The sequence below is a fragment of the Sus scrofa genome, chromosome 6, assembly GCF_054392235.1.
Source record: "Sus scrofa isolate SSC_HxYL_T2T_F1_AM1 chromosome 6, Sscrofa_HxYL_maternal_Yorkshire_Landrace_v2.0, whole genome shotgun sequence".
Classification (NCBI taxonomy): Eukaryota; Metazoa; Chordata; class Mammalia; order Artiodactyla; family Suidae; genus Sus; species Sus scrofa.
The window spans coordinates 71,805,021-71,831,138 of NC_139388.1; the positions used below are offsets into that span (position 1 = coordinate 71,805,021).

Here is a 26,118-nt window from a genome sequence, read left to right on the forward strand (position 1 = left end):
CACAGGCGGCCATTGCATGTGGCGCCACCTGGTGGCATCCTCAGGGAATTGTATTCAGCCACAGCCCCCGAATTCCACCCTAAGACTCCCACTGTTCCTGGAAACAGCTTCACTCCACAGCATTTCCAGCACCATCCTGTGCCGGGGGGCTGGGGGGGGGGAGAAAGCACAGGATGTTTCGAGGTTGCCGGATGTGCAACTGTGCTAGCAGTGTTTCCTCCTGTCCAGCCCGCTGTGCCTCCCTCCAGCTCCCACGAAGGGCTTCCGGCCAAGCAGGCAGGGTGGTTTGGTGCACGTGTGCTCTCCCGGCCCGCCGGTCTCCCAAGGCCTTCCTGTAACTTGGGGAGGGGTCCTGACTCTGCTCTCTGGGTGGCTGCCCTGGTGCATCTCCCCATGGCCCCCAGCCCTTGCATGCCTGATTTCCATCTCTCACCCTGGAGCTCAGGATGACGCCTCCCACCCCAGAGCCCAGGGTCTCTAGATCTGGAAACCAGGGCGAAGCAGGCATTTCCCCCTCTCCCCTTTCACCCCTCTGTCCCTCCTTTGGGGAGGCTCTGAGGGCAGTTCTTGGGGTCTGGAGGGAACCAGGAGGGCCGAGGGCCCAGCACCCGTCCCACGTGCCGGGCCATGGACCCAGAGCCCCTCAGGGACTCGTTAGTCCTGTTTCTGGCGCCCCCGTTGCCCTGGAAGTCTCCCCTGTCTGGAATGCGTCTTCGTCGAAGCCTCTGAATAAAGCCCAGCCCACCGCACCTCCTCAGGTGGCCCTGCTGCCCACGCAGCCCCTACGACTCTCTATCTTCCCGCTTTCCTCTTCTGATCTCACTCTGATCCCTCCCTGGAATTGTGGTCATTGATGCTGGCTCGTGTCCCCAGCGCCTGGAGCTGGCCCTGGGTTGATGAATGAATTCGTCGGGAGGCTCTGCCCGACAGCGCCCGGAGGGCTCTTGAATTCGAACCCAGTCTGGCCACCCTCCGTGGTCTCCTTGTGGACGGGAGGGAAGTTAGGAGAGAAGTCCCTGGGCGCACGGCCTCTGCGGCGGAGGCGGGAGAGGGACTCGGGCGACGCGGGGCGGGGCGGGGGCGGGGCGGGGGGCGGGCCCGAGGCTTAAGCGGGTCGCCGCTGCGGGCCCCGGGCCCAGAGCGCGGCGGAGGCGGAGCGGAGCGGGCGAGGCAGCGCGGGGCAGAGGCCGGGCCGGCAGCCGCTCCGCCTCCCGACCGGCAGACCCCCGACGGCCGCGCCGCGGGCTCTCCCGGGGCCCGAGGGCAGGGGCATGGCGCCCCGGGGAACGCGCTGAGCGCGGGTCGCGGCGCCGCGGGCGGCACCATGGCCCTGGAGCAGGCGCTGCAGGCGGCGCGGCAGGGCGACCTGGACGTGCTGCGGTCCCTGCACGCCGCCCGCCTGCTGGGGCCCTCGCTGCGCGACCCGCTGGACGCGCTGCCGGTGCACCACGCGGCCCGCGCCGGCAAACTGCACTGCCTGCGTTTCCTGGTGGAAGAGGCGGCCCTGCCGGCCGCGGCCCGCGCGCGCAACGGCGCCACGCCGGCCCACGACGCCGCCGCCACCGGCCACCTCGCCTGCCTGCAGTGGCTGCTCTCACAGGGCGGCTGCGGAGTGCAGGTGAGTCCGGCCGCTTCCTGGGCGCCCGGGAGGCCCCCTCCGCCCCAGCAGGGAGTTCTGGCCAGGGGCCCGCGGGGCTCAGGGATGAGTGGGCCGGGAACCTCCCGCTGAGCCTCCCTCGGACTCCCACCAGAGGACCTGGGACAGGGTGGGCTCCCCGGGTTGAGAACCGGGCAGCTGCTCTGGCAAGCCTGGCCGCCGCCTAGAAGAGCACCTGGGTGATAGGAAACCAGAATAGAATGGGGCTCAGCTGGGATAGTATTTAAGCTGGGGCTGGGGGAACACACGGAGCCAGGCAGCCCTGGAGAGTGGGAGGGGTACCAGGGCCTTGGGCAGCAGAATCCGAAGCCCCCGTCCTCCAGGATCAGGTCTGGAAAGGGGAGGAGCACAAACCCTTGGCTTCATCCCAGGCTCAGTTGCACGTTTCCTCATGGCCAGCAGTGGGGGTGGAGTCGGGGCTTGGGAAGGGGGGTGCCTCCCAGGACCTGAGCTGACTCAGGACCTCAGCAGCTTCCCGCCTCCCAGCTCCTTCAGCCCAGCCTCAGTCTTTCTGCCCCGAGACCCCACCTGGTCTCACTCAGTGCCCCCCTCCCTGCCTCCCTGCGGCTGGGATCAGCCAGCCTGCCTCTCCTGAGCTGGAGAAGGAGGCAGCTCAGGCCCTGATAGGTAGCTCTCCTGCTCAATCCTGCTGCAAAGAGAGTGTCCAGCAGGTCCTTGGCCCTGGGGATTCAGGTGTGCTCCTCTCTTGCCACTGCCAGTCCATCAGGGCAACGGACAGCAAAACCTCGGGCTGGAAAGTAAACCAGGTACCATCAGGCACTGTTTGCCCCCGGGAACTGCCTGGACAAGGTGGCCAGGGAGGGCATCCGTGAGGAATGACCTTCGAAGAGAGTCTTGGCTGATGGGAAAGAAGTGACCAGGGGACAGTCAGAGAGTTCCACACACGTGGAGCAAGAAGGACAAAGCCTTGAGGGGGACACAGTCTTGTCCCGTGGCAGGGACGGCAGGGGAGCGAGCATCTTTGGAGCCAGAGAGGGAGGGAGAAGCCAGCAGGGCCAGGTCCTCGAGGGTCCTGTAGGCTGGTCAGGAATCTGCGCGATGCTCTGGTTGCAGGGGAAAAGCCAGTGAAGGGAGGAACCAGAGCTGATTTTCCACCGAGTAAGACCACCGTTAACTGGATATGGATGGAGAGGAGGCAGGGGCCGGGTGGCTATACCAGAAGGGTGGCCAGGTCCATCCCCCACCTTTGGTCTCAGGCAAAGCCCCCCATCCCACCCTTCCTGGGAGACGGCCCTTATCTCCTGGCAAGCTCTGTTATCAGGAGTTCCTGGCACGTGGTCCATGCCCACTCTTCTGGGAGGCAGTGTGCCTCCCAGATCCCAGTGTCGATCCTTGGCTGGAAGCCCTCCCAGCCCCTGTAGAGGAGGAGAAGGAGCAGGTGGCCCTGTGCCCAGCTTATCAGGTCTCCCGCCCTCTAGCCTTGGGGCCTGGGTGCTGGGGGCGGAAGTATGTGTGTCGGGGAGGATGACCTGGATCTGGGGCCCTGCTCAGCCCAGAGAGATAAGCAGCTTTAAGGTGTGGGCTACAGCACGTGAGGCTCCGGGGGGACCCACGTAGCTGTTGGAGCCCTGGGGACAGGCCATAGGCCTGTGGTCCTTTCCTTACTGCCACCCTCGCCCAGAAGCCCAGAGCCATCAGGACCCCCTGGAGCCTCAGACCCAGTCCCCGAGGCCAGAGGGAATCGAGGGCCTTTCTCAGGAGCTGGTCCAGTCTGGGTCACCTCTAGCCAGCCTTGTCCCCTGCGCTCAAGAGGACAGACTGAACCAATCCTCTTCCCTGAGCGTGGCACACACAGAGGCCTCTCAGCGGTGTCCTCGGCTTCCTATGGGCTGTTTGCTCTCCCTCCCCCACCTCCCTGCCTCGGGTCTGGCCCATTTGTTTGCCCCTCACCCCAGAGCCCCACCATGGCTTCCCTGTCGAGCCCCCAGGCCCATTTCCTCTGTTCCCTCTTTTCTTTCTGCATTCTTTGTTTTGAGGGGGGCGCCCATGGCATGCAGAATTTCTCAGGCCAAGTGTCGGACCCGGGCCATAGCAGTGACAATGCCAGATTCTCCACCCCCTGCGCCACCAGGGAACTCCACCTTTTACACTTCTCGGAGGAGCCTCGGATGTTCTGCTGCTGAGATTCATCTTCCTTAAGCTGGAGATGCCTGGCCCACACCTGTTCCCACGGGGCCAAGGGGCTTCCTAGTAAACCCGCTGCCTCTCACTGCTGCCCTGCCCCCCTGCCCAGCTCCCTGCCCACCTCTCCGTCATCCCATGCCCTCAGTGCTGGGAGCTCATTCTGTTCTAGGACCAGTGCCCACACTCCCAAACTCCCCACCTCAGAGTCCAGACCTCTGGGCTCTCGGTGACTGTCCTCTGGCCTGCAGGTCACATAAGCAGCATCCATGCCAGACCCTTTCTAGAAGAGACACACACATCTGGGTGCCTGGATGGCCCCTTCAGCAGTTCAGGGCCCAAACCATCGGCCTGCCCCCTCTGGGCAGCCTGGGAGAGGGGTCTTTTGCCCAAGCTGCCTCTAGCCCATACCTACCTCCGCTGGCAAACTGCCTGGGGCCCTGCCCACCAGTCGCCAGAGGCTTCCTCCTCCAGGGACACAGCCTGTTCCCTGGGGGCTGGGAGCAGGGAGTCTGCCTGGCTGGGGGCGTTCTCTGCACTGAGGTTGGGCTGTGGGGGTACATCAATCTGAGACCTCTTTCCCCATGACACCTGGTGGGGGGGGGAACGTTGGACTCAGGAGGTGCCCTCCACAACCCTGACTGCAGCCTGGTGCGGCCCCAAGAGCCCACCTTTCCTGGCCCAGTGACTCCCTTAGGTGTTACCTGAACACCTGGGTGACAGGTGCTCCTACGGGACCATGACAAGGTAGGACGTCCTGAAATCCTGCTGTGTACAGACACTTCACAGTTGTGACCTGCAGGCCTCGAAAGCCCAGCATGGATGGCGTGGTGGTGTCCCCAGGGACTGAGGTTCAAAGAGGGCCCGTGAGGTGCTCGGGGACAGAACCGCCCCCGTGGCAGGTGGGATGCAGGGACAGGGGCGGGGCCAGGCTTTAGGACGAAGGGCTCTCCTCCCACAGGACAAAGACAATTCCGGTGCCACAGTCCTGCATCTGGCTGCCCGCTTCGGCCACCCTGAAGTGGTGAACTGGCTTCTGCGTAACGGCGGTGGGGACCCCACCGCGGCCACAGACACAGGCGCCCTGCCTGTTCACTATGCTGCCGCCAAAGGAGACTTCCCCTCCCTGAGGCTGCTCCTCAGGCACCATCCTGAGTAAGGACACTCCTCGAGGGAGAGGGGGACACTTGGGGGGACAGATTTCTGGGGATGCCTGAACCTGGCCATGCTCCTCCCACATTCCAGGGGAGTTCCTGCTTCTGGGCCATCCCAGTGGCCAGGGGCCTGGCTGAGACAGCTCCTATCCAAGCCAAAATATCCCCCCTCCTGGCCAGCTGCCCGCAGCCACTCGCCCCAGGGCCCTATGAGCAGACGCTCTCCAAGTACATGCAGCTGCACTTGAGAGGCTGGGCACAGAGGCCAAGATCCCTTCCTCCGTCCGGGACACTTCCGGGCCTGCAGCAGGTGGCTCTCTAGCTCTGGCCTGTGCTCATTGGCAAGAGGGTTCTAAATAGGCAGTGGGGTAGAGAGACTGGGGCATCTCCTAGACCCCTAGTCAGTCATCAAGCAGTGAAGGGAGAGGGGCCAACTGCCCAGACTGCCCCCTACCTCCGCGCCACCCCCTGGCCTGTCAGAGAGCAGCTTGTCATCTCCTGTGACCAGCTGGTCATTCCCACCTCCAGGGCCCTCAGCCAGGGGCTGGTCTGAGAAAGCAGCTGAGCAATAGGCTGGGTGCTCCCCAGGGTAGAGTGGGTGTGTGCCAAAGAGTGGGGTTCAATGCAGAGCATGGGAATGGGGGAATCCTGGGGGACGGAGGGAGCCAGGTCTTAGGTGCACCTGGAGGGTGGAAGGGGTCCTGGGGGAAAGCCACCCAGAACCTGACTGAGGGAGTGGGACACCAGTGGCCCCCAGGGACCTGACACACGGGGGCTCTGACTGGTGACCTTTGTCAGTTCGTGTGGGTACCTGGGAAATTAGGGGTGACAGAGGACCCAGCCTCAGGAGGAGAGTGGTCACAGGTGAGAGGGTCTGCTCACCGCTGGCTTCGCTCCTGAGGGCACCTGCCCAGCCACGGGCCACCAGGGAGCAGGCAGGAGACCAGCATGTCCCTGGAGCCTCTTGGGTACAGTCACTCTGATGCAGATGTAGAGCAGCCCAGAGACCCAGGCTGGGCCCAGGCTGGCGGGTTGAGCTGGCTGGTTCTTCCTAAGCAAGGGGTTCGCTGGTTGGTTCATGGGAGAGCAGCAGGTACACCGGCGGGCCTGGGGTCTCCTCACAGCCCTCTCTGCCAGAGGCCACTGGCCACCACTTGGGCACGAATTCTCTGCTTTTGGACAGGCTGGGTCTGGTCACATCAAAATCGGTGGGATTTCAGAGTTCCCTCTGTGACTCAGTCGGTTATGAACTTGACTAGTGTCCATGAGGATGCAGGTTTGATCCCTGGCCTTGCTCAGTGGGTTAAGGATCCAGTGTTGCCATGCGCTGTGGTGTGGGTCGCAGATGCAGCTCAGATCCCGCGTTGCTGTGGCTGTGGCACAGGCCGGCATCTGCGGCTCCAATTCGACCCCTAGCCTGGGAACCTCCATAAGCCGCGGTGTGGCCCTAAAAGGAAAAAAAGATCAGTGGGATTTCGAGGAGGAGGGCCCCAGACACCTTCAATGCAGGCTCCCAGGCCTGCAGCCATCAGCAGGGGCCTGGTCCCAGACGCCCGAGGTGGACTCCCCAGGTTGGGGCTGCGGAGCTGCACCTGTGCCTTCCCCCCACTCCATTTAACACAAGGTCCTAAGAGAGATGAGACAGGCCGTGGTCATCCGCTTGCACCCGCCAGCCTCCCCCATCGTATGTAATGGGCCCTGGGAAGTCAGGCTGATGGCAACAGCAGGTTAGCTCCAGTGGTGTGAACTGAGGGGCTCTGAGCCTACCCCTAGAAGTACTGGGGTGGGGTGTGAGGCCCCAGGCTGGCTTCTGAGCCCCCCTCACCAAGAAGTCTGGGTCCTGGATGAGCCTCCGTGGGCTCGGATTCCAGCCTTCGGAAGCCGTGGGATGGGCTGGGGACACCCTTGGGGGCCCAGGCCCCGGGGGACCCCACTCCCTCCTAATCCATGCTGTGGTGCTGGCCATAATTGGGCCCTGGTGCTGACTCTGTGGCCAGATGGCCCAGGCTGATGAATCTCAGAGAAGCTGACAGGGGACTGGGGCTCCGATCCCGCAGCGAGGATGTGTGACCTGGCTGATAAGGAGGTCCTTTGTGTGGTTCCCAGGCTGGGCTCAGGCAGGAGAGGGGGCCTGGGAGTTGAGGAGGGCCGGCTGGCTGGGGGACTGGAGGCCAGTGCCCACTTCCTGCCTTGGAGGCAGACACTCCGGCTCCCCAAGGCCCGGGGGGCGGGGGACACCTCAGGGCTGGGAGCTGGGGAGGGGTGGAGGCTCGGGCTGCCCTAGGCTGCAGGGTGCAGTCAGGGGACCCAAGCAGCCTGGCTCTGGAGGCAGCGCCTCCGCTCTCTTGAGCCTCCCCAGCCTGCTGTGAAACGCTGTGAATTATTCACCAGGGCTCAGGTGAGGGAGGAAGAGCTCCGACCAGTGGGAAACCTGATCCCGCCAGGGAGGCGGCAGGAGCGACAAGCAGCAGAGGAGAGGAAGGCTGGCGGCCTGGGGGAGGGCCCCGTTAATGCTGGGGTGCACTTCGGGGTGTTAGAAAGGATTCGAAGCTGCAGGAACATGGAGTGCTCGTTGTGGTGCCACAGAAACGAATCTATCTAGGAAATGTGAGGTTGAGGGTTCAATCCCTGGCCTCACTCAATGGGTTAAGGGTCCTGTGTTGCTGTGAGCTGTGGTGTAGGTCACAGACGCGGCTTGGATCCTGAGTTGCTGCTGTGGCTGTGGTGGAGGCCGGCAGCTGTAGCTCTGATTCGACCCCTAGCCTGGGAACCTCCATATGCTGCAGGTGTGGCCCCAAAAAGCAAAAAATAAAAAAATAAAAACAAGAACGTGCAGGAACAGCCTGTACCCACCCGCCACTCCTCCAGTTGCAGAGGAACTGCCACAGTGACTTCAGGGGCTGCTCTCCTCGGGACCCTCCCTCTGAACCCCCTGGGGAAAAAGAGTTCTTCAGCTGGGGGGGGGTGGAAATGCTGGCAGGAGCTTGGCTGTGTCACGCCTTGGGTAGGAGGGCGGCAGGCCAGGGCCACATCCCCATCTGGAGCTCAGAAGGGGCGAGAAGCAGGTTGCCCTCGGAGCTCCTGATCACCTGGCCTGCAGGGTCCTGGGGCCCAGGAACCATCTTATGCTTGTTCTATCTTGACCATGTCCTTCCCGCACCCCCTGGGCCCTGGAGTAGCCAGAGGGAATCCCTGGACTCAGCTGCGACCCTTAGGCCTGAGCATCAAGGCTGGGGAGAGTCGGGACAGGGCTCCAGGCCTTTCCTTCCCCCCCAGCCCCACACGGAGCTGGAAATCCAGTTGGCCCAAGATTATCAATGGCAGCTCCCTGCAGGGGCCTTCGTCGCTGGGGCCCCCTGCCTTGGGGCAAAGATCGGAAACTGTCCAGCAGTCAGGATAAGCTCTCCAACCAGCTCCCACCCACCGAGTGCCTACAAGGGGAGCTGATGCCAGGCAGTAGTGAGCCTTGCCCTCAGCAGTAGCTCTACAATCAGCCCATTTTACAGATGGGCTCATCCAATGAATGTTTACTGAGCCTCTCCTCTGGGCCAGGCTGTCTTCCAAGGGCCAGGGTTACGTGGGTGCACCGACCGGACTGATGTCCCTGCCTCGTGGTGCTGCAGATACAGAAGTAGTGTCTCCAAGAGGCCGAAGGACCAGCCTCAGTCCCCCCAGCTCCCTCTGTGGCCTTAGCCAAACTATGCCCCTCTCTGGCCCTGTCTCCCACTGCAGTATAGGTTGCAGATGCAGCTCAGATCCCAAGATGCCATGGCTGTGGCATAGGCTGGCAACCGCAGCTCCAATTTGACCTCTAGCCCAGGAAGTTCCATGTGCTGTAGATGTGGGCCTAAAAAGAAAAAAATGGGGGGCTCCAGATGGAATCAGGAGAAGCCCCCTCGATGGGGACAGCCTTCACCTCCACCAGCAGCTCCTGGTCTGAGCCTGTCATGCCACTGTGGCCCCACCTGGCCTCTCTGCCCTGGCCCCTGCCCTCTCCCTGGCCAGCCATGCCCACGGTTGAGATCGTGAGGCTCCTCGCTCGTGAACAGGCAAGGCCACTTCCTTATGGCGCCCCAGAGGTCCTCCTGACTTTGGTCCCCCACACGTCACCTCCCACTGCTTCCCTCATCACCTGCGCTGCTCCACCTGCCTGGCCTCTGTGCTGCACACTGCACGTGACCTTGGACAGCGCTGCATGTCTGGCAACCAGACCAGCAGAGGCCAAGTGCGAGGAGGCATCAAGGGCTCCTCCCATGTTAATCCCTCTACAGCCAGCATCCGGATGTGCCCCAAGGGCCCAGCCCCAGCAGCACGAGGGCGTTATTGAGTCCTTATCTTCGTGGGGCCGACTTTTGATGGGGGCTCCAGGGCGGAGAGGGATACAGGTCATGAGCATGTGCCACACGCAGAGGCGTTCTTGCCAGTGTGTCAGGGTGCATTGGGCAGCCCTGGTGAAACCCAGCTTGAGAGGGCAGGGATCTGCTATTTCCACTGCTTTGCCCCAGCCTGGCACATGGCAGCCTCGTGATACGTGTCCCTCAAATGAAAGAGAAAAGCGACAGGACAGTTTCAGAGTGACAAGTGCTATGAGGTGAATCGGGGTAGTTTGTAGGAAGTTCTTTCCACAGAGGGGGTCGAGCGCTGAAGTGGGGGAGGGCCAGCATGCCAAGAGCGGGCGTGGGAGAATTGCAGGTGGAACTGGAATGGGCAGAGGCCTGAAAGGGGCCACGCTTGGCTTCCTCGAGGGTCAGAAGGGCCCGGAAGCCTGGGAGAACTGCAGACAAGCGTAGTTTCTTCTGGAAATACTCCAGGCTTGGCTGCTGGAATAGATGTAAAGCAGAATGTTCTAGAATCTTCCTCAGATCAGGGCTGCATTTCTTCCCCCAGGCCAGGCCTAACTTGGGATCATTTCAGATAAGCCAGGAGGGGTGGGTGGAGGGTAAGAGAGAACCGCCAAAGGCCCGGAGAGTCTCAGTTCCGAGCGGCCTTAGCCCACAACCGGGTCTAACCCCTCCAGACCTCCTGGGGGCAGAAATTATTGGTAGTCTGCGGAGGTGGGGGGTGGGGGAGAAATGTTCTTGGACCTGAACCCGCCTCCGCGGGCAGCACTCCTTGTTCTTGTGGCAGCTGTAGCATTAGACTGGCACCAACCTCGGACAGAGATTTCCTACAACCCCTCACAAGCCTTCTGTGTTTCTTTTGTGTCACCCAAGGTGACCCTTCCGCATTGTCTTTTTTTGTTTTTTTTTTTTCTTTTTCTTTTGTTTTTTTGGTCTTTTTGCCTTTTCTAGGGCCGCACCTGCAGCATGTGAAGGTTCCCAGGCCAGAGGTCTAATCAGAGCTGTAGCTACCAGCCTACACCATAGCCACAGCAACTCAGGATCCAAGCCACGTCTGCAACCTACACCACAGCCCACGGAAACCCCCAATCCTTAACCCATTAACTGAGGCCAGGGAGCGAACCCGTGTCCTCATGGATACCAGTCAGGTTCTTAACGCACTGAGCCACAACGGGAACTCTGAAACTTGCAATGTTTCAAGCTGCTTCTTCCATCTCTCAGAAAAGGCACAGAGAAGCTGGACAGTTGTGATGAGCATCTGTAGAAACTGAGGCTCAGGAGGTTGAAGAACATGCCTGGGGCCCTGTGCAGTGGGCTGCAGAGTCGGAGCGCTGGGCAGAGGCCAGGGCAGAGGGCAGGGCCTGGGACCGACCCATCCACCCATGGTGTCTCTTTGGCCAGAACTTGATGTGCTGGATCCAGGCAGGGTCTTCAGGCCAGAGGTCCCCCGGGACCCCGCCCCTCTCCTCTAAGCCACAACTCTCCACGGCAAATGCTGCCTGGCCTGGCCCTTGCTGGTGCGGGGCCGGCTGGACACCCCAGGGCAGCAGCGCACCCAGCCCGACACAGGGAAGAGCGATCCAAAAAAAACAGCGATGAGAGTTCCCATTGTGGCGCAGAGGAAACGAATCTGACTAGTAATCATGAGGTTGTGGGTTCGATCCCTGGCCTTGCTCAATGGGTTAAGGATCTGGCGTTGCCATGAGCTGTGGTGTAAGTCACAGAGGCGGCTCAGATCCTGCGTTGCTGTGGCTGTGGCGTAGGCCAGCAGCTACACCTCTGATAGGACCCCTAGCCTGGGAACTTCCATTTGCCACCAGTGCAGCCCTAAAAAGCAAAAAAAAAGAAAGTTCTGTTTGAAAAAAAAAAAAAAAGAAGAAGAAGAAGGCGTTCTCGGCATGGTGCAGCAGAAATGAATCCAACTAATATCCCTGAGGATGCGGGTTCGATCTCTGGCCTTGCTCAGTGGGTTAAGGATCCGGCATTGCTGTGGCTGTGGTGTAGGCTGGCAACTGTGGCTCTGATTCAACCCCTGGCCTGGGAACTTCCATATACCACTGGTGCGGCCCTAAAAAGCACACACACACACACACACACACACACACACACACACACAAATACAGCGATGGCACAGGCCTTGCTGAGGGCTCTCCAGGCGGGTCTCAGGGACAGTTACTAGCCTCCCTTCATCAATGGCTCTGAACATAGACGAGAGGCAAGACACAGCTTGTGAGGTGTTCCTACCCCAGGTCCTTCTCACCCCAGGTCCTGTCTCCCAAGTGATCCTAAGCCCTCGGTGCTCCCGGCTCCTCATCTATCAAAGGGGAAGGATGTTGGGATGCTGCCACCTTGTCCATAAGGTCACTGGGAGGACGAGCTGGAGAACATGGGGCTGTGCTCATCCCCAGCTGTGGCTGGGAGACTGTTCAGTGGAGGGTGCCGTCTCTCTCATCAGTATCCTTGTCACTACTGCCCTGTAAATTCATTTCTCTCTCCATCCTGATTATTTATTTTACTCCTCATACGCATCCGTATTTTTACAGTTCTCCCCAGTGAGCACCCAAGGGCCCTTTCTTGCCTCCGAGGCCGGGACCCCCTTGCCCACCCCAGCGCATTTATCTATCTGCCAGGCGTTCTGGGTTCTTCCAGGCTGGATGCTATGGCTCCAGATTGGGTGACTGTGTGCTTTCTCTGAACCTAGGACTTCAGCTGGGGGTGTCAGCCAGTGGCCCAGCAGGAGGCTATGGGCCGACTGCCCCCTCCTGCTCAGGGCCTGCTCTGTGCCAGCTTCTCAGACCTCCTGAGACCTTCTCAGGCTAGCTGGGCACCTGTGGGTGTGGATACCAGCCAAGCAGGGTGGACTGGGAGAACTGGGCTCCAGTTTGGGTGCCCTGAGCCCTGCACATTGCCTCAGGCCTCCCCTGAGAGAGCCTGGTGGGCCCTGGGTGGTGGCCCTCCAGTCTCCAATCCCCAGGACCCCAGCACTCGCTGTGCCTTGGATACGGGGTGAATAATTCAGGCCACTGAGTGTCGGTCATGCAATATTAAATAGGCTGTTGCTGATGCACCAGCATGTGAATGTGTGTGGGGGGGTGACGCGGGCACTGGGGCGTGGAGGCTGGTGGCCCAGAGCCAGTGTGTTCCCGAGGTGAGGCCTGTGGGTGGGTGTCTGTCTGCAACACCAGCTAGTGACACCACTCCCCACCACTACTCACACAGGTGGGGTAAAAGCGGGCAGCCAGGCACGGTCCCAGGCTCGGTGCCAGCCCCAACAAATGACAGCTGTGTCTGAGGAGGGGGTTTCCCCTGCCAGGAGGATGGAGGAGGCTGGAACTGGGTGCCTGGTGGGGGCTGCAGGCAGCCAGAGGTCAGGAATCAGGGAAGAGGACAGGGATGGGGTTTTAGGGACGGGGAGGAATCAGCCGGGAGGGTTTGAGGAGCATGAGAGGGAGGGGCTAAGACACAGGTGGGGGATAAGAGGGTGGGGGAGTGGGCAGATGGAGGAGTAGGTGGCTTAATGCCCACATGAATGGACTCTTGGCTGGCAACTGGATAAGGCAGGAAGGGCATGGATGATGGGAGTGGAGCGTGTGATGGATGTCCTGAGCCTCTATGTGGGGGAGGCAGATGGGTGGGAGGATATGAAGTCGCATGAAAAATTGCACTTCCTGGGGCGCAGAGCGTTGATCCCTCCCAGAGGGTCGCAGCTCCCACTCCGCGTCCCCACGCCAGCTGGGAGCTCCGGGGTCTGGGCCTAGATTATGGCTCCACCTAGTGCTCACGTCTGGTAACTGCACCTTGGTGTCCACACCCACTGCGAAATCAGAAAACTGAGGGTCAGCCTGCCCCCAGGCCAGCTTCCCGATTTCCCAGCAGCACTCCACGTCATGGGGCTGGTTCCCCAGGTAGGACCTGTCTGTGGGAGCTGGGGAGCAGGGATGAGAGGCAGTGACAGCTGCAAGCTGAGCCCCAGGGAGGCCTGAGGGAGTGAAGGAGGGGAACAGCCCTGCTCTCCCCCTTCGCTCCCCTCGTCCCTGCTGCGTGCCTGGCCCTGCATCACAGACAGATGTGTGTGCAGATACTACTTACCAGCTGTGTGACTTTTGGCAAGTCACAGCCGGAGCCTCAGTTGTCCCTCTGCAAAATGGGAATGACAATAGGACCTAAGTCCTGTCTTGGTAGATGGCACTGACCTGTAGCGCTGCCAGAGTGACAACAACCACCACCAGGATATTCAACAGAATTTTTTTTTTTTTTTTAGGGCTGCCCCCACGACATATGGAGGTTCCCAGGCTAGGGGTTGAATCAGAGCTACAGCTGCCAGCCTATGCCACAGCCACAGCAACACAGGATCTGAGCCGCATCTGTGACCTACACCACGGCTTACAGCAACGCCAGATCCTTAACCCACTGAGCGAGGCCAGGGACCGAACCCACAACCTCATGACTCCTAGTCGGATTCATTTCTGCTGCACCACGACAGGAACTCCTCAACTGAATTTTAATTTCAATGTATACATGTAAGTGTGACTTGGTCCCCATGCTGTACAGTGGGGAAAAAAATAAATTAAAAAAAATCTTAATTTCGGATAAACAACAAATAATGGTTTGGTAGAAATATGCCCTGTGCCGTATTTGGGACTTGTACTTAAAAATTATTATTTATTTATTTATTTATTTATTTATTTTTTTTTTTGTCTTTTGTCTTTTTTGTTGTTGTTGTTGTTGTTGCTATTTCTTGGGCCGCTCCCACGGCATATGGAGGTTCCCAGGCTAGGGGTCGAATCGGAGCTGTAGCCACCGGCCTACGCCAGAGCCACAGCAACGCGGGATCCGAGCCGCGTCTACAACCTACACCACAGCTCACGGCAACGCCGGATCGTTAACCCACTGAGCAAGGGCAGGGACCGAACCCGCAACCTCATGGTTCCTAGTCGGATTCGTTAACCACTGCGCCACGACGGGAACTCCTGTACTTAAAAATTATTTGTGGAATTCCTGTTGTGGCTCAGCAGCCGGTTAAGGACCCATAATTGTCTCTGTCAATATACTGCTTCCATCCCTGGCCTCCCTCAGTGGGTTAAGGATCTGGTGTTGCCCTGGCTGTGGTGTAGACTGCAGACTTGACCTCTAGCGCAGGAACTTCCATATGCCGTGGGTCTGGCCATAAAAAGGAAAAAAAAAAAAAAAAAAAAAAGAGGCTGCTGGAGAGAGGTGGGGAGCAAGCCAGAGGGCCCCCCCCCACCCCATCCCCTACACCCGTTCCCCACCACCACCTTGAGGCTGGCACAGGACTCAGTCCAGAGGGAATTGAGCAGTGGGGCCCAGTGACTAGGCCTTCTCCAGCTCACCCTCCCAGCCCTCCAGAGCCCCCGGGAGTGAGGGAGGGGCGGAGAAGGCCTTGGAGGGGGCAGGAGCTGAGAGTCCACGATGGATGCTGTGTCTTCCTAGGGGAGTGAATGCCCAAACCAAGAACGGTGCCACGCCCCTGTACCTGGCGTGCCAGGAGGGCCACTTGGAGGTGACACAGTACCTGGTGCAGGAGTGCGGCGCGGACCCGCACCTGAGCGCCCACGACGGCATGACCCCGCTGCATGCCGCAGCGCAGATGGGCCACAGCCCGGTCATCGTGTGGCTGGTGAGCTCAGGGACAGGGGGGGGCGGGGGCCGGGCGGGGCGGGGCCTGCAGGGCGGGGGCGAGGCCAGGAGGGGCCTGGCGCCCAGACCCCGCCCCCTTTGCCCTGCCTCCTCACACCCAGGTGAGCTGCACCGACGTGAGCCTGTCGGAGCAGGACAAGGACGGCGCCACGGCCATGCACTTCGCGGCGAGCCGCGGCCACGCCAAAGTGCTCAGCTGGCTCCTGCTGCACGGCGGCGAGATCTCGGCCGACCTGTGGGGCGGGACCCCACTGCACGACGCCGCCGAGAACGGGGAGCTGGAGGTGAGGGCGGGACGGGGCGTGGCCGGGAGGCCGTGCGCGCGCAGGAGGGGCGGGCGCCCTCTGCTGGCGCCGCGCTCTCAGCACAGCGCTGCCCAGGTCTAGATCAGGGGTCCTCACTGCGCGCCCCTGCAGTGCTGCCAGATCCTGGTGGTGAACGGCGCGGAGCTGGACGTCCGCGACCGCGACGGGTATACGGCCGCCGACCTCTCAGACTACAATGGCCACAGCCACTGCACCCGCTACCTGCGCACCGTGGAAAACCTGGTACGCCCCTGGCGCGGCTCCCCTGCATTATTTCACCCCCACCCTGCTCCACCTCCCCCGAGAGGTAGGTGGTGTTACCCCTTTTACCGTAGAGGAAGCTGAGGTTCAGGGAAGTGAAGCCCCTGGCCAAAACTCCCACAACGAGTAAGTACCCAGACCACCACCCCACAGGACCTCCCAGCCCGGAACCACTGACCACTGGGGTGTGAGGAGGGGTGGAGGCAAAAATGTCGAAGGGCGTTCCCACTGTAGCCCAGCAGAAATGAATCTGATTAGTATCCATGAGGACACAGGTCCGATCCCTGGCCTCTCTCAGTGGGTTAAGGATCCAGGATTGCCATGAGCTGTGGTGTAGGTCACAGACTAGGCTCAGATCTGGTGTAGCTGTGGCTGTGGCGTAGGCTGGCAGCTGTAGCTCCGATTAGACCCCCTAGCCTGGGAACCCCCGAGCCTGGGAACTTCCATATGGCACAGGTGCGGCCCTAAAAAGCAAAAACAAAAAAAAAAAAAAAAAAAAAAAAAAAAGAAAGGAGAACCAGCCTCATCCTGATGAGAGCCAAGGCTTGGAGAAGCAATGACACTTACATGCTGCTGGGACCCGTAAAGTGCATTTACCTGCCCACAGGTGTTATTAGCTCATTTAATTCTCACCACCACCCTCTGAGGTATCCCCATGTCACAGGTGGGTAAACTGAATCTTGAGGAGACCCAAGATCACACGTTATTAAATGGTGGAGCCAGGTGGCCTGGCCTGGAGCTACCTCTCTTCACCACTGCACTGTGTTTGCTCACCATGTGGTTATTTCATAATGGAAACGCATGGTACTCTTTTTAAATTATCTTATTGTGGTTACAGAGCCGCGAATAACCCACTGGGACTTGAGCTCAGGTGCAGTGGCTCCCAGTTCAGGGCTCTGCCTCATCTCTTGCAATGTCTGCACTGGAGCAGGAGGGAGGGGAGTGGGCTGGCTTCACGGGCCTCTTCTGAAGGGGGCAGCCAGGCCATAAGAGGGCCTGCAAAATGAGGCTGGAGGAGAGCAGGCAGGTGGCCCCCTGCCCAGGGCATGGTCTGCCCTGTCTTTGAGCATACAGGGCCACCCTGGTTCTCCAGAGCACAGCAAGGCCCAGGGGTCAGCGTCTGCAGCTGGTCCCCATGAAGATTTTCCTCCCAGAAAGGGACACCCAGAGAGAGCAGGGGTCCAACAGATAGTGAGCACCCTGTCATCAGGGTATACAAGCAGGAGTGGACACCGTGAAGGCCATTTCTGCAGCGGGGTGGGTTCCTTTCCACTGAGAGAATCTGATTCTGTTGGTGGGCACGGAGCCCTGGTGCCTTCCAGCACCTTCTTTGCTCGTAGGCCGCAGGCAACAAGCAAAGAAGCACCATCCCTTGAATTCTGATCCCGGTAGGTCCCCAGCCGAATGCCTTATGGTGTAACTCAGTTAATCATCACAATAAAATAATGCTAATAGTTGACATGCATGGCATTAACCAGCCATCATGTCCTGGCACTTCGCTTACTTTTAAAACCTTTCTTGCCACCTCATAGGACAGTCGGTACTGTTCTCCCCACTTATAGATGAAGAAACTCAGGTCCACACAGAAAGGACAAGTGGCTTGCCCAAGGCATGTAGCCAGTCAATGGTGGAGATGAAATTTGAAGCCATCACCCCAAGCTGCAAAGTCTTTGCCCCTAACCATTGTTGCCCCTGCTGCCAGCCAAGCAAAGACCATCTTCGGGCTGCCCCCAACACCCAGCTCCTATATCACCCCTTGGCTCCTGGGTTAGGCAGCAGGGCCTGGCCCCCCTGAACTGGGTGGGACCTGGAGGCCCTGATCCACTCACCAGGCGGGCCCAGCTGGGGCAGTGACAGATCCAAGCAATGAAGGATACTGGCCCAGAAAAGGCAAACAGTCCCGCAGAGCCCCTAATTACAGGACCAATGAGCGTGGCTGCTGAGCCGTTACCTGGTGCCAGGCCTGCCTCCCATTCCCGGGGGGCCTGTGACACTTCTCAGGCAGGGAGGTGGCACAGGGCAGGGAGGAACAGGCCTGGGCAGGAGGCAGCAGGCGAGCCAGCAGAGATCTTGCCTGCAGCAGGGCCAGCATGGGCAACGTAAGCAGGGTCCCCACCCCAGCCTGCCGCCAAGCGGGAGGGTCCAGAGACAGTGGGGGGGGGGGTTGGCAGCCTGAGCTTAGGCTGCCCCTCCACCCAGCTCAGCTGGGCCACACCAGGCCCCATCCTGTCCCCAAAGTCCCCATCAAGAGACAGGGCCTGGGCTGGTGTTGGGGTTTGCGACAGTCCAGCAGGGGGAGACAGGGGCTACTGGCCAGGTAATGGGACCCTGCACCCCTTCCCTATCCCCTGCTGCTGCAAATGTTCTAGCCGACTGCAGCCCCTTCGCCCCTTCATCAGAGACACTGGAGCCCAGGCCCTCTGCCCACTGATGAGAAGGGAGAAGGCTGGTGCCAAGGCTGTTCTCACTTGGAGGTCCAGCTCGGTGCCCTGCCTCCTGTCCATCTCTCTAACCCCCTGAGCGAGGCTACTCCAGAGTCTGGAGTTTCCCAGGAACCCAAGGTCCTGCTGCTGGGGGGTCAGCTTGAATCTCAGCCTGGGAAGAACTTGAGAGACCCTCTCATGATGGGGGAGGGAGCCCAGAAAGGGAAGCGGTTTGACCGATCCACTTGGCAAGGGTGGCCTGAGCAGGACCCCTGGCCCAGGGTGTGCTGGTCTTCCCGGCACAGCTGCCCTCACAGCCTCCCCTCCTGCTCAGAGCGTGGAGCACCGCGTGCTGTCCCGGGATCCATCCGCCGACCTGGAGACCAAGCAGCCTGACTCGGGCATGTCCTCGCCCAATACCACCGTGTCGGTCCAGCCGCCCAACTTTGACCTCAGCTCGCCCACCAGCACCCTCTCCAACTACGACTCCTGCTCCTCCAGCCACTCGAGCATCAAGGGCCGACGCCCCCTGCGTGGTGAGTGGTCCTGGGAAGAGGGAGGAGGGGGAGCTGCCTGGAGCCAGACCAGTGGGCCCTGAGGGCCACCATGGGGCCACTCTGCCCGCAGCTGCCACTGGAGGCTGCCCAGGAGGGGCCACTGGTTCTGATGAGATGACACTCATCCATCACAAGCCAGCGCATCCACAGGCACCCTCCCCCTCCAACATGCACCCCACATTCAATTCAGCATCCTCTCTCACATACGCACAAGATGCTCCCCAGACTTCACACACCCCTACTCACACTAAAGAGTGCACTCTTCTGCATGCATACACGCCCTATTCAGAAGCGAATGCACAGCCGCACACGAGGAGCCACACAGATATATGCAAACGCCTGCATGACATGACACTCGAGTGCTCACACACCCCAGGTCCACAGACCAATGCAAACACATTCATAAGTACAAAGAAGCATGTACATATATTCACAAATGTACACGAATGCACACTTGTGCAGAAGCCAGGCACACATGCCAATGCGTGCTGACCACGCCCTGAGCTTAGGGGGTCAGTCTACCTGCCATGCTTGCTTCAGGCCACCAGGTGGCAGCCCGCAGAGCTGGCGGGGCACCCTGCAAAGATGGGGTGTGGCTGTCCGGACTCCTGCCACCTGTCCTGCCAGATCTGACCTGAAGAGCCACCCCTCCATCTTCCAAGTGGCTCTGCTCCACAGGTCCATCCTAGAGCCCACAGCTCCCCTTAAACCTGAGCACAGGCCTCTCTCCAGTAAGAGCAGAGTGGCACTGTGCTGGGTGGGCCCAGCACTGTGCAGCAGGCCCTGGGGCTGTGCCATGCTGCACCCAGAGCCTGCCTCCTTCCATGGCAGGTCAGCTCTGGGCAGGAGAAGGTCTTGGTCCTGGGGCAGCCTCTCTGCAAATTCCCAGGCCCAGCCTTCCCTCTTTCCCAGGGCTTTCCAGTGCAGGAGCTGCCGATATACAGAGTTACATGGACATGCTGAGCCCTGAGCCCAGCCTGCCCCAGGGCAAGGTGGAGAGACCCAGAGCACCTCCGCCACCCCCCAGCTTCCCTCCACCGCCGCCACCCCCGGACACCCAGCTGCCCCCACCCCCGCCAGGCTACCCAGCTCCCAAGCCCCCTGTGGGGCTCCAAGCAGCTGACATCTACCTGCAGACTAAGAACAAACTCCGCCACGTGGAGACCGAGGCCTTCAAGAAGGAGGTAGCCAACCCTCACCTGCCAGCCCACCTCCTGGATCCGGGAGTGGGCTGGTGGGGGCAGCAGAGGCCAACGACTGGCCTGGCTCATGGGTCCTGGGCGGGGGGTCCCTGGTCCCATGGTCTGTTCGGGAGTTGATGCTTCTGGTTAGCCCCATGGTGGCTCAGGGCTGGGCCCTGGGGAAAGGGAGATGAGGACGGCCAAGCCACCACCCTTTGGGGGACAAGGGAGGGGTAAGGAACACGCAGCCAGGTAGCCCTGTCTGCTGCACAGAGTGGCAAGGTGGTCATGGAGTTGGCAGAGAACCTGTGCCAACTGCCTCTCCCCAGACCTACTCGGTGGAGCATGGTGCCCAAGGGAGCGCCTTCCAGGTGGGAGATGCAGATGGTGGGAAGGCAAAGGCCACGAGGAGACAGAGCGAGCAGCACCCGCAGGGCTCACACCCACTGGCAGTGGGGGCTGGGGGAGGGGTAAACTGGAGGCTGACTCCCTGGTTGGGGGCTTCAGTTCCCAGGAGTTAGAAAAGCCAGTCCCAAGATGGGAGTCCTGGGGCAATGCAAGCTGTGAGAAGGGGATGGTGGGCATGTGGAGTGTGAGGTGCCCAGGACGCAGGTCCTGGGGATCCTGGCCAAGGCTCTGGAGCAGGGGAGGGGGCAGGGGGCTGGGCTGGGCAGCTCTGAGAGTCTCGGGCACAGAGGCCCAGAGGGAGCCCTGGGGTTCTGGCCAAGAGGACAGAGCAAGGCTGGTCTGGGTGGGGAGGGCGGCCTCAGACCCCAGGTGGTTGCGTGGGGGAGGAGAGAGGCCCCCTAAGCTCCTGGGGGAGCCCTGACCTTGCGGTTCTCTTGTAAGCCGCAAGCAAGCTGCTCCAGAGCCTAGCTGAGTAACCCATTCCCAAAGGTGACCCAGGTCACAAGGCCACCGGGTGGGGGAAGGGAAGGACACAGCTCCGGAGCAACTCTATCTGCCCCCCTTCTTGAGGCCACCTCAGACCAGACTCCCGGCCCACCTCCCCTTTCATCTCCAGGAGGTGAGGGGGGAGCAGCAGAGACCTGCAGGGGGCCTGGGGCTGGACCTGGCGGGCCAGGTGTGTGGGCCCTGCCCCAAGCCGCAGGACTGGTGCCCTGGCCTGGGCCCCCCTCCCCTCCCCCAGCCACAGCGCCGGGACTGCGCCCTTCCCCGGTGAGTGCTTAGAGCCGCTCCACAAAGGGCCCTTTGTGTGCCCCGCGCCCCCCGCCCCGCGCCCCGGGCTTTTTCCTGACCACGGGCCAGGGCAGGGTCGTGGAGACCTCGCCTCGGGGCTGAGGGGGCGCCGAGGGGGCGCCGAGGGGGCAGGCTGGCCCAGAAAACAAATCCTGCGGTGTCGCATTTCCTTGCAACGTGAGCCCGGCCTGGTGGGGCACGCAGGGTCGGGGGCCACCGCGGGGACGCTTGGGCTGGGGGGATGGGGCAGGGGACAGACCCTGCTGGGTGACTCGGCCTTTGGCCCCGCCGCCTCACGTCTTTCTTCCCGGGCAGGGTTGAGCGGGGTGGGGGGCTGGGGGGCGGCAGCTGCGTCGGGGCGGGCCATCGGTCCGCGCGGTCACCCGAGCCCGCCTTGCCGTCCCTGAAACCCGAGGCCTGGGCGCGGGTTTCGGTGTCCCTTACGCGGATGGCGATGGTTTCCAGATGCGGGAGGGGAAGCGCGGGGGCGTGACCCGGAACCCGGGGGGCCAAATGTGGGGGCTCCACTGCCTATCGTGAGGCCCGAATTCTGTCTCTGGTGGACGGAGGGGCTGAGTGGGGAGATGCAGGCTGGGATGGTCAGCACCCAAGCAGCGAGGCGCAGGGGGCGGCGCCACATCTGGCCCGCGGGGTGGGCGCAGCGGCCCGGTGTTGGCGGGGCAGTTCGCGCCCCCGTGGCGTTCCCTGCTGCCGGGGGGTTCGGCCAGGGATTGGTAGGCCCTGGGTGATGTCAGGCCGACTGAGCCGAGAGGCACTCCGAGGCGCAGGCGGGCTGGGCTGTAACCTGAGAGAAAGGATCAGGTAGCGCAGGTGGCGAGTCCATGCCGCCCCCGCCGCCAGGTGCACAGCGGGGGCCACCGGCACAGTCGCAGGTAGGAGCAGCCCCAGCGCCGGGCCGGGTGGCTGGCTGAGGGGCCTGGGCAAGCAGGAGCCCGACAGGACACAGGGGCTTCCTCGGGGGCGGGACCCCCGCAAGAGCGGGTTCGGGGAAGCCTTGGGCGCGCGTGGGACCGGCTGGCGGCCCCGGAGCGGGGTGCGGCTGGGGCCTCAGCGCTGCCTAAGCTGGGAGCTGCCCCTTCTCCGGCTTCCCCCCACCCCCGGCGTTTGGGCTGGGCCACCCCGCCCCTGGGCCCGCCCCTTCCAGCCTTAGTGGGGGCCCCTGCGCCCCTTGGCCCGCGCCCAGAACCCCTCCCTGTCCGGCCGACCGAGGCTGCCCTTTCACCGAGGCCCCCCCTGACCCTCGCCCCGGCCCCGCTCTGAAGAGGGTCTGGGACCGCGGCTGTTCGGGAGCCCCTGGCAGGTGGCTGGGAGGGGCGGACGTGGCGGGGGCACAAGGGCCAAGCGTCTGGAGCCCACGGTGCCCGCTGTCTTCCCGCAGCTGAGCTCCCGCGACGGCCGCAACGGGCTGCGGAGGCAGGACTCCAGCCGCAAGCCCCGCGCCTTCAGCAAGCAGCCCAGCACGGGGGACTACTACCGCCAGCTGGGCCGCCCCCCCGGGGAGCCGCTGGCCGCGCGCCCGGGCATGGCGCACAGCGAGGAGGTGCGTGCCCGCCCGCCCGCCTCGGCCGGCCGCCTGGAACCCGGCCGGGCCGCCCGCTTCTCACTCGCTGGCCCCTCCGCTCCCCCGCAGGCGGCGCTGCTCCCCGGGAACCACGTGCACAACGGCTGCGGCGCGGACCCCAAGGCGTCCAGGGAGCTGCCCCCGCCGCCCCCGCCGCCGCCCCCGCCCCTGCCCGAGGCCCTGAGCTCGCCGCCGCCGGCTCCTCCACTGCCCTTCGAGGGCGCTGGCCCTGGCTGCGGGCAGCGCCGCTCCTCCTCGTCCACTGGCAGTGAGTAGGGGTTGGATTGAGGGGTGGGGGCGGCGCTAGCCCGAAGCGGGAGGGAAACCTAGACATCCCCCTCCCCCAGCCGCCCCTGCTCTAGTGCTTCCTCTTCTCCCACCTGATCTTTCTGCAGCGCCCCTCGCCCCCGCCCCCGCCCCCATGAGGACTTGACCGGAAGGGAGGCTCTGAGTTTCTTGAGGCTGGCCCAAAGCAGGACTGGGCTGTGTGACCTGGGGCAAGTCCCCTTCCCTCTCTGGGCCGGCCTTCCATGCAGCAGGAAAGGCCTCCCAGCTCTGGTGGCTGGTGTTTCTGAGGAGCCGGTTCTAGAGGCAAAGCTCTGAGAAGTAGACCTAGCTTCCAGGAAGGAGGATTGCTGGCCAGCCTGCTTCCTGCCTGACGTCTGTCTTCCGCTCCTCCTCTCTTCTGTGCTCTTCCAAACCAACTACAGCCCTCAGCCCTTCTCAGATGCATCAGGGACTCTTCCTCTCCAGACCTCCTCCCCAGAGGCCCCTAGCCAGCCCCAGCCAGGGTCTGGCTCTGGGGACAAGGCCAGTGCCCCATCTTGCCTTTCCCTCGCCCTCCTGGTGACTCCTTTGAGCGTCCTATCTTAAGAGCTAGACTGTGACGGGGACCCTGTGCTTCTCTTCTGAAATGTGGGACAACCTCCCACATGCCAGGGCTCCTGGAAGGCCCAAGAGGTGGTGACTTCCATTCCAGCCTGACAGGGAGTGGCAGAGGTGCCTTCCTCACCCAGCCACTCAGAGTAGGGATCACGTTTGATGGCACCATCCAAGGCTTCATATCCTTGGCCGGATATGCAGGGGTGCAGGAGGGTGCAGGGAAGGGCCAGCCTGGGCTCTTCGGGGCACCTATGGGGCCCCAGCCCCCACAGACCAGAGCCTATGGTAGCATGTTCCCCATCGGCTGAGCCTCCAGAAAGGTCCCTGGCTTTGGGGTCAGTGTCTTCCCTTGGCAGCCTGGAGCCAGGCTGGAGCTAGGGGCAGAAGAAAAATGGATTCGGTGCTTCTCCAGACACCCCTTCACCGCAGAACCTGGGCTGGGTGCCCTATCCCAACCCAATGCCAAGACTGAGGCCCTTGCTAAGGGGGGCAAGGGCCAATGACAGCTCTGCCCAGCCCTCGGGGGCGGCCGGCAAAGCTGGGAACTGAGCAAATCGCCCTCGGGGAGCCCCAGAGCGGCCTGAGCCAGGGGCAGATGGACCGGAAAGTACCTCCTCTCCTCTCCCCCCTCCTCTGTGCATCTCCCTCCCCTCCTCCTGCTCTCCCCGCTGTCCTAGCCTCACCCCAGCTCCCTCCCGCTCCTAACTTTGCTGTCCCTTCTCTCCTCTCGGTCCCTAGAAGTGAGAGTCCTGAGACACAGGAAGAGTGAGTAGCTGGCGCGCGGCTCCTGGCTGAGGCGCGGGGGCGGGGTGCGGGGCGCGCTCAGGAAAAGCCAGGCTGAGGGGCTTGGGGTCTTGAGGGAAGCACAGGACCAGGGGCCGGCAGGTGAGGGGTCTTGGACGCTACAGGCTCTACCCCCACCACACCCACCTGCGCACACCCACTCTGCCCTGCTGACGGCTTTGCCTAAAGAGAGTAGGTGCCTGCTGCCGGCACCTACCTGCACTTTTCCCTTTCCCCCACTCCCACTTCTGCGCTCTGGGAGCCCCAGCCCCGGAACCCAGGAGCCATCTGCCCCTTTTGTTCCCCTCATCCAGCTTTGACCGATTCCTCGGGCTCTAAAGACAACCCTCCCCAAATCCCAGGCACCTCTGCTGGCCTCGTCGGACATGCAAACTCTGCACCGAGCATTTGCATGTTTTCCGTCAGGCCCTTCTTCCTGGGGGCCCCCACTCCAGATCCTTAGTAAGAGCTCGGCTTTCCTGGGTCCCCCATAGCTGAGCTGCGCTTTGCCATAAGTGTGCTCCCGGCTTGCAACCAGTGTGTCTGCGCGCGTGTCTGTCTGTGGGTGTGTGTGCGGGGAGGGGGCTGGCTGGGTTCTGGCATTCACAGTCCCAAGTCTATAGTCACAAAAGCCCCAGGTGACTCAGTCCAAGGGTCACTGGGCTTTGCTGATGCAGAGAGAGGGCCGGAGGAAAACTCCACCCTAGCAGGGCTGGCCCCGGGGAACCTGGGACAAAGGTCGGGTGGCTGGCCCCAGGTAGTGTTTTGGAGCTGGCAGTCAGTGCGCTGGGCGGAGACATTTGCTCCAGTCCCCAGCGCTGGCCCACGAACCACCATGAACTCCCAGGGGCCTCTGGGCGGGGGCCCCACACCTCGTGAGTAGGGCCGGGAGGATGGTGGGGCTCTGTGGGCTGTGACCCGAGGACTGGCTTCTGGGGTCCCTGAGAGCCTCCCATGGGGCCCAGGACTTGGAGAGCTGCCCTCTGGGCCCCAGAGAAGGCCCTGGCCCTCCCTGACCTGGGGAGGGGGCAGCAGAAGGCAAGTAGAGGGCGACGGGGACTCAGAGACCACACCCAGCCAGCGTCTCCTCTCCTGCCTCCGCGCAGGCACCAAGTCTTTCAACATGATGTCCCCGACGGGCGACAACTCGGAGCTACTGGCTGAGATCAAGGCAGGCAAGAGTCTGAAGCCGACACCACAGAGTAAGGGGCTGACCACAGTGTTCTCGGGCAGCGGGCAGCCAGCCTCCCAGGTAGGTGACCCGACGGATGCCCCCGCCCCGGATGCTCTCGCCCCTGCCCGCCCAGCACTCAGCCCAGCCGCTTCTCCCCACAGCCCGACTCGCCGCTGCCGCCAGCGTCGCCTGCGCCGTCACGGGCCCGGAGCCCCACTCCTCCTCCAGCCACAGGGTCCCAGCCACTGCTCAATGGCAGTGTGGCGCCGGCGCCGCCCGCAACCCCTGCGCCAGGTGTGCAGCTAGACGTAGAGGCGCTCATCCCCACGCATGACGAGCAGGGCCGACCCATCCCCGAGTGGAAGCGCCAGGTGATGGTCCGCAAGCTGCAGCTGAAGATGCAGGAGGAGGAGGAGCAGAAACGGAAGGTGGGCGGAGTAGGGCTTCCCAGAGGGCCCCGGGGTCTGCACCTGGGCCCGCAGCCCATTCCCCCCCCCCACAGCCCTTTCGGTCTCAAGTGCTCTCTCCCCTTGCCTTTTGGAAAAAGCACAACTAGACCCCCAACCCCCGCAACCTGTCCTTGAATGAGTTGGCAGTGCTCATCAAACTCTGATATGCCTTCCGATCGCCTGCGATCCTTTTAAAATGCCTGCTTTGATTCAGATGCTCTGGGTGGGACTGGGATTCTGCACTTGGGACCAGCTCTGGGCTGAGGCGGACCCTCCTGGTCCAGGAACCACACAGGTAGCTTTTGGTCATGGTCAGACTGGCCTCGGCTCTTTCTCTGCACTGTCACTCTCCAGGCACTGATACTGAGCA

General features: G+C 62.1%; 1 protein-coding gene across 9 annotated transcripts in view; it reads left to right on the forward strand.

Annotated features, from left to right (window-relative positions):
* Positions 1–1,132: 1,132 nt before the first annotated feature.
* The window catches only part of ESPN (espin), a 32,567-nt gene continuing 7,581 nt past the window's right edge, over positions 1,133–26,118 (forward strand). For 4 of the 9 annotated variants that reach the window (XM_084962676.1, XM_021095255.2, XM_084962673.1 and 1 more), the window contains exons 1-12: positions 1,133–1,618; positions 4,761–4,954; positions 14,745–14,931; positions 15,053–15,235; positions 15,368–15,499; positions 18,275–18,476; positions 19,410–19,681; positions 22,278–22,439; positions 22,530–22,728; positions 24,081–24,107; positions 25,232–25,377; positions 25,461–25,727. In XM_084962676.1, the coding sequence (XP_084818802.1) occupies positions 1,325–1,618; positions 4,761–4,954; positions 14,745–14,931; positions 15,053–15,235; positions 15,368–15,499; positions 18,275–18,476; positions 19,410–19,681; positions 22,278–22,439; positions 22,530–22,728; positions 24,081–24,107; positions 25,232–25,377; positions 25,461–25,727 (2,265 nt within the window). In that variant the 5' untranslated portion in view covers positions 1,133–1,324. Of the gene's footprint in view, positions 1,619–4,760; positions 4,955–14,744; positions 14,932–15,052; positions 15,236–15,367; positions 15,500–18,274; positions 18,477–19,409; positions 19,682–22,277; positions 22,729–24,080; positions 24,108–25,231; positions 25,378–25,460; positions 25,728–26,118 lie in introns of all 9 variants that reach the window. The other 5 variants (XM_084962677.1, XM_084962674.1, XM_084962675.1 and 2 more) reach the window with 2 other exon arrangements.